At 28.7% G+C, this 10,831-nt stretch overlaps 1 protein-coding gene across 1 annotated transcript in view; it reads right to left on the bottom strand.

Moving 5' to 3' along the window:
* LOC107456021 (SR-related and CTD-associated factor 4) overlaps positions 1–10,831 on the bottom strand; it is an 80,768-nt gene that overhangs the window by 35,667 nt on the left and 34,270 nt on the right. The window contains exons 9-10 of the mRNA XM_071186578.1: positions 9,371–9,527; positions 2,262–2,369 (exon numbers count right to left, since the gene is read on the bottom strand). Of these exons, the coding sequence (XP_071042679.1) occupies positions 2,262–2,369; positions 9,371–9,527 (265 nt within the window). The remainder of the gene's footprint in view (positions 1–2,261; positions 2,370–9,370; positions 9,528–10,831) is intronic.

The raw sequence follows: 10,831 nt of genomic DNA, 5'->3' as shown, positions 1-10,831 counted from the left end.
GATAAAACATCGATTAACGGCACTGTTGGCCGATTCAGAAAGCTGGGATATTCAGACATTCGGGATAGCGATGATCCCAAGCATCCCAGTTAATTCGTTCTCTACTGTATTTAGATAATCTATAATAGCTATTCACAATGGATATTTAATTAAACTTTGAAAAAATACTTTATACATAATTCTAGATGTGGCTACAGAGAAATGAATGTTATTTTTTATTGACATTCAAGTTAGTTGTGTGACAATAAATAGGAGTTATTAGTCCTATGTCATTGCTTTATCAGTTTAAAAGGTTGCATAGCCAAATTTTTCAACAAAAAATAAGCACCTTTTAAGCACTTTTCAAACACTCAAAAAATATTTTTAAGCACGCTGAAAAATATCATAATTAGACAGGGTTGGAAAGTTATTTATTTATAGTGACAAAGACGCGTTACAAACAATGAAATAAAATTTTCTATCACTAATAGAAAAAAAAATTTACAATGTTTAGTGGGTCCTCGTTATCAGCAAAGATTCGAGAGATTTTTCGATTCCATTACAGAGGGCGGAAAATGAAGTCTGAAATTGAGCAATCTCTAGCTAAATGCAGCAGGGTTGCATATGAGAGTCAAAAATCCTTACCACTGAATCCAGCTCAGTATATGCAAGTATTTCATGAAACATGTAAAATAAATCGTGCTTTCATATACTATAGACTGTGTCGATACATCACGATGCCATGTTACTGTTTCACATTTGGTTTTGCCTAATTCTGCATTTTTGCACAACTCTGCTTTTTATTTATTTGATACTACTGTAAGGTAAAACAAAAACTGAAATTTTATATATATATATATTAGATTTTTAGAATTTGAACTTAGTGCGCTTGAGAAAAGGAGAGAGTAAGTTTAACTAACATTATATTTCATAGGTATATATCATAGGTATTATCATAGGTATATATAACATTCATTTCATAGGTATATATTAACAACTGAGTGATTTATAATTGAATGATGGATTTTATTTCAATAGAGGAAAAGTTATATAAGAAATATAATCAATGGGGAAAAAAGTAAAGATAGGAGTAAATTAAATCTATGACTTTTTATAGCCCGGTATATCAATGTTTTGCAAAAAATATTATTTTAAATGCTTTTTTTCCTATTTTTTTATTATTTTTATTTTGACTATTTTCTTATCTTAGATTAAAATAATTCAAGACGGTCTTTTCAATTTAAACAATAAAAATATATCGGGATATTTAAAATCCAAGTGAAAATTAATATCAATTGCCGAAAATATAATCGAATCATTACACTAATCTACAATTATTGGCGTAAAATTAGCGCATCAAAAAGTTATTATCTAATAGCATGATTCAAATATTGCCAGGGTTCCCACTCAATTTTTTAAAAAAAATTCAAGGACTTTTTAATGACTTTCAAGAACCAAAAATCAAATTCTTCAAGGACCTATTCGGTATTATTGTTATATGCTAAAGTACATGTCAACCAGATTTTACAATTACTTAGAAGTAGAAATTGTATATTTTTATATCACAATGCTTGTCTGACAACAAAAAATTATTTCTTAAATTTATCAGCTAATAAGACAAAATGGATAATAGTACATTGAATCAGAATAGTTACATTGCTGTTTCAAATCATTTAAAAAAAAATCTAATTGAAAAAAAAAAAAAACTCTAATTGACATAGGATACTAACCAAAAGTTAAAAACCAGCATCAGTGAAACTTCGAAAACTATGACTACAAAACCTAAAATTTGCTAGAAATTTCAGTTTTCAAAACGTCAGAGAGATGAACAATAATCTGGTCTGAAAAATATAGGAAATTTTTTTTTTCTGATCTTCTTTAACCTCTTTTCACTTCAAGCAATAAAAATTGCCTCTATCAGAATTTCTATAATTTTTGTTTGAATTTATTTATTATTTTCTTACTACTTTTTTGTTAGAAGAATTAGTAGTATTTTAATTCCTAAAAATCAAGTACTTTTCAAGTACCCTATGGCAGAATTCAAGGACTTTCAAGGTTTTAATGTATCGTGGGAGCCCTGATTACATAAAATGCCTGTAGAAAAGAAAAGTAATTTTTTTCTTTACTTTTCATAAGAAAAATCTTTCTGTAAGAACTCTGTAATGTCCTGCTCAATGATTATGCCACAAGGAAAGACCTCATCTGCACAATCCAAGTGCGTATATACAAATACTGATTATATGACATGAAATGCAAGAAAGAGAGAAGGGAAAAAGAATTACCCGATGTGGTGCCACGATAGCAGTAAGAGATCTTTCGTCTAAATCCTGAGGAGGCGGTTGATGTCTATCATCAGGAGGCATATAGGGAGCTTCGTAAGCAGGAAGAGGCTGAAAAGTAAGGAGTAGACTACATCAATGGATTGTTATATACAGGGTACCTGTTACATTTCAGATTTTCAAATTCATGACTTTCCAGGAATAATTCAAAGAACTTTTCGTGACTTAACGAAGTTACTATTTTCTCCCGACAAAAACAGAATAAATTTAAAAAGCATTATAATAACATTCATTGAAATTATAGGTATAACTAAAACAGTTATACTCTGCATCTTTATATTTATAGATTTTCAATTTAAAAAACAGAGTAAAGAAAGAGTTGAAACAATAAAATAGCTTAAAAAAATACAAAAGCAAATAATTTATTTCCTTTTTTTTCTGCAGAATTATAATCTAAAGATACTTTGCCTGTTCATCGGAAAGGAAAAAAATACTCCTGATTTCGATGTTCTCACTTTGGAATTTAAAAAAAATTCGCCGACAGGCTTGCTTCAGCTAGAATTTTAAATGGATAAAATAAAAAAAATAAATAATAGTAAAAATTCTGAAATCACAGAAGTTTAAAAGATAATTCATTCCAGAAATGTTTTTTCATTCATTTTTTGAAAGAACACCATAATTTTTAAAGAACATGATGAAAACATTTTATATTTTAATAAAACAAGACTGAGTGGGGATTTTGTTAGAAATTCAGATATTCAGAGCACTTTGAAATTAGGGAGAGGGGTAAAATCCATTCTGAAAACTTGGTGACCTATTTCAATGATTTTTCGGTGACCTAAATCTATGACTTTCCATGACTTTTTTTTAAAAAATAGTTAAAATCATGACAAATTTTGTTCAATACCAAAATTCATGATTTTTCATGACTTTCCAGGCGCGCGGAACCCTGTCTACAATAACTCCATATATTTTATTCGATAATTTATTTGATTTGTTAAAATAAATATTTAATTTGATAATTTAGTCAATGGCAAAATTATCAAGTCAAAAATTTTCCAATAATTTATTTCATTCATTTTTATTCAGTTATCATTATGTGTAGATAATTTTCCTTTTTGAAGACTTCTATAAGAAAAGAAAAGGTTACAAGTATTTCATCAATATGAAATTGAAATTTGTATTTTACTCAATCTTGCATGCATTTTGTCATGCATTTTTTTTTAAACATAAAAAATCTAAGAAATAATCTTAAAAGGATTAAACACAGGGTACAATAATACAAATTACCAAATTCAACTTGGAGCCAGGTTTGATCTATCCATTTAAAGTTTAAGGAAAAGAACTTTGCCCACTTCAGAATGATTATTCAATTCTACAAATACTCATTACTAATTGCAACAATTACTCATTTTGTTGTGATCTAATAGAACACAAATAATGCTTTTTAACTACTTATTTTTTTAAATATTGTATTGAATTGATTATTATTTTATTGAGATCTTATTATTTTATTCAGAACTGTATTGAATTTTTAAAATATTGTATTGTATTGAATTGAGTATTTTGATCACAATATTTTAAAAAATACTGTATTTTTTAAAATATTGTAATCAAAATACTTTATTTTGTTTAATAAACTTATCAAAAGATTGTAAGTATGATCAAACATACATTAAGTAAAGTTTCTTTGAGTTAACTTTCAAATTAATTATTAATTATGGACCAATCTTCTGGGACCAATCTACCAAACCAGGAGCCATATTTTCCCTTAGGGAAAATAAATAAACCTTTACTGGTAGCTTTAATCAAATGAAATTTTTAATCCATCTGAAATTGAACTTGTCCCGCTCAATTTAAGAATAAACCTGAATATACCTTATACCTGAATATACGTGATTTCGAAATATTGGTTAAAAAAATTGTTATTAATTGTTTCAAAGACTTGTTCAAGTCGGTATACAAACATAACTGACAACATGATAGGAAAAAATCCAGTAAATTCTATGAAATAATATAAATTTCATGATAATTGTTGGGATTTTATAATCATCAAAATAAAAAAATTGCAATATTTTCCAGCTATAATTGACATTAAACATACCTGAAATGCNTATTTTAAAATATTGTAATCAAAATACTTTATTTTGTTTAATAAACTTATCAAAAGATTGTAAGTATGATCAAACATACATTAAGTAAAGTTTCTTTGAGTTAACTTTCAAATTAATTATTAATTATGGACCAATCTTCTGGGACCAATCTACCAAACCAGGAGCCATATTTTCCCTTAGGGAAAATAAATAAACCTTTACTGGTAGCTTTAATCAAATGAAATTTTTAATCCATCTGAAATTGAACTTGTCCCGCTCAATTTAAGAATAAACCTGAATATACCTTATACCTGAATATACGTGATTTCGAAATATTGGTTAAAAAAATTTTTATAAATTGTTTCAAAAACTTGTTCTAGTCGGTATACAAACATAACTGACAACATGATAGGAAAAAATCCAGTAGATTTTATGAAATAATATAAATTTCATGATAATTGTTGGGATTTTATAATCATCAAAATAAAAAAATTGCAATATTTTCCAGCTATAATTGACATTAAACATACCTGAAATGCTGTGTATTATGTATACTCATAATTTCTAATATTAAAAAGCATTTTAATGCAAAGATAGTTAAGATTTTTTAACTTATTTAAAAAAGTGAGTTCTGCATAAAAATAAACTGAACATTTTAGAACAACAAAAAATAAAAAATTCGAACTGATTTAAGGTTAAATGAGGTTTGCTTCATTATGTATTAGTAATACTTATTTAAATAATTCAAGTAATAATCTGTACAAAAATTCTATTTCAATGAGGAATTTCTCAGGAAATTTTTCTCAAATTTAGGGAATTTTCTAAAATGTACAAAAATTAAGAGAATTTTAATTAAACCAGTAGACTGTGAGAAATTGGAAAATTCCCATAGTCTACTGAAAAATCCAGTAGAGTTGGCATATATGTACAAAGCAGATTTGCCAAAAAAAAGTATTTTTGCCATCGGCGGATATTTAATCTGCAAAAAAAAAAAAAAAAATTTCTAAATTTATTCAACTAATATGGAGAAATTTGAGAATATATGGGTAAACAGGAGACTTGGCAGGTACGCAGTCTGTTAGTTAATAAGAGTTGTTTGCTTTCTACCTTCTATTTCTACACAACTTATACCTCAACTTATTTCAACTTTACATTGTCCAAATGAGAAGAGAAAAAAAATTTCATTCAGAAATTTGTGATCCTGTATGTTTAAGCACTCATGCTTTTGACTGTTCTCTCGCTTGATATTAGCTTTTTAATGCAATGCAGAAAAAAACTTTTTTTTTAAACAATTGGTGTTTTATTTAAAATAGATAGCACAAATAGAAAGTGATATTGATAGAAACAACAAAGTTAAACCACTACCATTTCCAAAATTTGTAGAAGGCTTTTAAAACTTTGAGGAACTTTCTGCATTCACAAGAACTAAAGAGAAAGTAATATCCAATCAAATTTTGAAAATTTATTACTTGAGCTTTTTGAAAATTTATTGTTGAGAAGGAAAGAGTGTTATCTAACTAAAATTTTCAAATAAATAAATGTGTTTATTCCTCTCCCTTTTGCAAGCACGTAATTGCTCAATTAAAAAATTAAATATAATATTTTTCAAAGTCTATTACTTTTCTTGCATTTTGAAGTCGTTATTTGATATTTTATGTGACATATATTTTGTGACATACATGTTTTTTGCCACATATAAATTTTATGTGACATACATTTGTTTTCCCATATGCATAGCTGCTAATATGGATCAGAAATATTTTAACAAATAATATAAATTTCATAATAATTGTTGCAGAATGTACTAAATATTTTACACATAGGGAATTTTTGGGATTTTTGTAGTCATCAAAATAGCAAAACTGCAATATTTTCCAATTATGATTTTACGTCTAACATACTTGAATTGTCATGTACAGTCAAACCCAGCTATAGTGAACCTTCAAGGGAACGAAATTTCGGTTCATTATAACCAGGACAACACTAAAACCGTTCGGCAAACAATTCTAACTAATAGTTCCAAACTCCCCCCTTTTATTACACATTATCTAAATAAATGATCAATGAAATGAAAGAAAAAAATGACTGAAAAATAATAAGTAGTAACAAAAATGTGTCAACTTTTATTATTTATTACTCTTCATCTTGCGTACCAAAATAATTAGTAAAGTTTAGCCAATGAGCAATCCTCAACATCAGATTAAGAAACATTTCCAGACTCTAAAATAATTTTTCCTGAATTTATGTTATTCCGCTTTTTAAACCTGTCTAACTAGAAATTTGAGAACATAAAAGTAGCCTCACCAAATGGCTCAGCAAATTCATCGGCTTTGACTTGAAGCATTTGTCTAGATCAGTGGTTTCCAACTGGCGGCCTGCGAACTTTTTTTTGCGGCCCGCGAACTAAAATATATTAATTGTCATTTTTTTTGTGGACAATTTTCGTAATTTTTTTTTATGGGTTTAAAATACTTTTCTCGTTAATAAAAACCTAATTTCTTTGTTTCTGTGAAATTTAACATACCAACGGTGCAAAAAAATTCATTTCTCAGATTTTGCACCCAAGAAAACATTTATTCAAATACAAAAATAATCGTGTATGTTGCTCTTTTTTATTTCATTTTTTTGTATTTTGTGAACATAATTTAGCATGTGTGTATCAGAAATTTTCTCGAAGAAATTCTCCGATTTAACTTTTTGAAACCACTAATTTTGGACAAAAATATTTACAGACACATGTGTAAATTTTAAATTCAAAATGTAAATATCTATTCTCTGGAGGTTGCAGCAGACACTCATTGAACATTTCATGTGCTACTATCTAAGTTTTAATACCAACATTTTTAAAGTTTTATATCTTAACAATAAGATATCTGTTGCACAATAATTGTTTAATACATAGGTGCAAATTAAAGTTATTGTAGCCCGAATTTTTTAATATGCAATTAAATATTTTTAAAAATCTACTTTTTATTTTAATTTGTAATTCAATAATTTTGTTTTGTACAAAAATCTGACAGCAATATTTAATATTCCTTCAAACATAAAAGTGTGCTACATAAAATTTTGATAACGTTGCAGCCCGCCATTTGATGTGTTTTTAATTGTGGCCCCCGGCCTCACGTAAGTTGGAAACCCCTGGTCTAGATACTGGAGGGTGGTAGCTTCTTTGAATGCTGAATCAATTCAATAATGACGCAAACAAGAAAAAATGCTTATTGCTACATTCTATGCTGCAGATGGTATTTTAAAAATCGGTATATGTGTTTATTTTGAAGTAGAAATTTCAAAATTATTGCAAAAAAAATGAGGAAAATAAATCAGTCGAAGACAGAAAAAAGTTCATACTATCCAACTTCCTCTCTTTTTCGTTTCACTATATCCACAATAAATATATGTGCATGTAGCAAGGCACGGGAGCGACCATTTCGTTCACTATATCCGGGTTCACTAAAAACTGTGTTCACTATACCAGGGTGTAACTGTACTATGTTTACTCATAATTTCGAATATTAAAAGGCATTTAATTCATCAAAGATAGATAATATATAAATATAGTTTTTTTAAAATTAATTTAAAAGGAGAGTTCTGTAAATTTACAACGAAAAAAAGTTTTAAAACTGATTTCTATAAATAAGGATCACTTCATTATGTATAAGTAATACTTATTTAAACATTCCAGCAAGCAATCTGAGCAAAAATTCTATTTCGATAGGAATTTTTTCAAATAAACTAACTTAATTTTAGGGAATTTTCTAAAATGCACAAAAACCAGGAGAATTTTAAGGAGAGAAACCCCACCATAGAATCGAGTTAACATGTCTTATATACTAGTGAATTGGAATTATATTTTTGCAGTGGTAGATACGCTACAGTAACACCCCCCCCACCAGAATTATAGCTGTGATTGAATTCAATAAACGGGTACTACTAGTCGATTCATTGCTGTTTTGTGTGAGAAGCTGGGAGAGCTGTATTAAGATCACCGTACTTTCGAGTGCTAATCGCGAGAGCTGCTTTAAGTTCACGGTCGTCGTTACTCCTGCGCTGCCTTTAGCGTTCTAGTGAATACGTTGCACGTGATCGAGACTGAGAAGTAACAGTGCAAGGAGATGGATAATGTCGCAGTCACGAGTAGAAAGTCAACTGTTCACTGAGGACCATCCATTGAAGTAAGACGTATTCAAATCGTAGTGGGTGCACTTTTTTCTTCACATCACATCCGAAGGTCACCAATGTGGGGAGAGTAGTTATCGTCAATGCCATCGATGAAGAAAAGGTACCCCACCATAGAATCGAGTTAACATGTCTTATATCAGTGACATGCATGAATAAAAATGGGTGAGAATTTCTAACCCTTTCTCAAAAACAGGGTGAGATTTCAAAAAGTTAAGTGAGATATCTAAAAACTAAAAAAACACAAAAACTCTTAAAAATCAGTTCTTTAATTACAATATATTTTTAACGTTACCTATTTTTTAAAACATTGAACATTTTTGGTGCATCATAGAAGATTTTGCCTTTACAAGGTATTTGTCCATCCTACATTAGTTCATAAAAAATTTGAATGTCTTAGATGAAGTAACCTTACCTACGGTAGGTTGCAGAGAAATGTGTTCTGAAAGGGGTTCCGTGGTTGTGTTCTGTTGTTCGAAAAGGTTCAGAACAATACTGGTAAATAGGGAAGCTAGATAATGGGGCAGATGTTGAAAATAATGAAAGATCCACGAAGAAAAGTGAAACGGATTTCATTCTAAATGGCGTAATTCGAAGCTATTTCCAAAATGCGAGAAATTTACGAATTTTGAAATTGATTTATAGAATGCGCAAATTTCTCACGGTAATCATTTTTTAATGCGAGAAAAGAAAAAAAATATGTGAGATTCTCGCGTTCTCGAGCTGTAGTGAAAACAGTGTATACACTAGTGAATTGGAATTATATTTTTTTTAATGGTAGATACACTACACATATGTAAGGAATTATCCCATGAGATTAAAATAGTGATCACGGAATATTACCGGTTGCAAAGGACTACTTGTGGGCCCCTCTGATGGGAAGTCTTCAGAATGTGGAATTTCAACGTCCATGGAGGTGGTCTGTTGTTGTTGCTGTATGGATGAGAGTTGTTGCAGTTGCCTCAAAAGGTCTGGATTGGAAAGGAGGTTCTGAGAAATGCTATAAAAAAGAAACATGGCATTAACACACATAATATAAGTCATATTTTTATATTACAAGGTAGCTTATTTCTGGTATGTCAGCAGCGTTGTCACTCAAACATACCTGCATAGCTGCCAACATGGATACAGGGTTGCCACAGAAAAAAATGAACAAAATAGTTGCTTTTAGTAGCCTAGAGCATGAAAATAGTTGCCAGAATAAGGACAAAAATAAGACAAAAATTTTATTAAATGACTTAATTGTCATACACCATGATCCATTTAGTCAAGTTGGTGGCAAATATGATAATTTTTATATAAAAGTTAGTGTTCTAGCTCTAAATTTTTATATTAAAAAAAATTATCATATTTGCAAAAAATTAAATACTTTTAATTACTAGAATTCATTCAAAAAATACTTTTTTATTTAAAAAAGCACACTTATTCTAAGAACTTTTCCCCTTTATAAATAATTGATTTAGCAAATATATATTCTATATATATATATACAGTGAAAAGTCATTAGTCAAACTCAAAATTCATGCATCGTAATATCGTATTAAAAATTCGTTTTTTTAAAATTGTGCAGAATTTCATAGCTAAAACCGTGGAAAAGGCGATCGAGAAACGAAATAGACTTACGATAGAATCTGTGCAAATTGAACGCATTAAAAAGTGATGACTCAAATTTGCAATCTAAAATTTTTTTCATTTTTTAGTGTTTTAATTATTTAATTTTTTTAACATTTTATTATTTTTATTTTACATTTTTTAAGAAAAGAAATTCAGTGTGTTCAGAGGATTTCGCGGTTCGCAAGTTTTCAACCCAATTTATGCTAAAAAACATTGCTAGGAGTACAGAAAAGTCTCCTAATAGTCTCCTTTTCCTGAAAATAGTTGTTGTTTTTTTAGCCTTTTCAGGCAAAATAAGCTTCCATAGTCGTCTCATGCTGAAAATATCCAGTAGATTTTACGAAATTATATAAATTTCATAGTAATTGTTGCATAATACACATAGGGAATATTTTACACATAGCAGGGATGAGATTAGCCAAAAGGCAAAAAAGCTGAATTTCCACGATAGTAAATTTTACGCAAGCGCAACCCTTTAATAATAAATTCCAGACAGTTTAAGGTAATAAATAATGTGTTGACATACAATTGTGTACTAATCTATTATTATATAAATGATTACATTGATACTTAACATTTAGTGAAAATAAAAATTACCAATTGAAAAAATAAAGCTGGAAATTATATTTTTCCTCAGTTCACATAAGAGACAATTATTACTTGAAAAACTACCTGGTTTAGCAAATTAAA

Source organism: Parasteatoda tepidariorum, chromosome 10 (genome assembly GCF_043381705.1).
Source record: "Parasteatoda tepidariorum isolate YZ-2023 chromosome 10, CAS_Ptep_4.0, whole genome shotgun sequence".
Classification (NCBI taxonomy): Eukaryota; Metazoa; Arthropoda; class Arachnida; order Araneae; family Theridiidae; genus Parasteatoda; species Parasteatoda tepidariorum.
The sequence above is the reverse complement of the archived record's forward strand: the minus strand, read 5'-3'. Positions and strand labels throughout refer to the sequence as shown.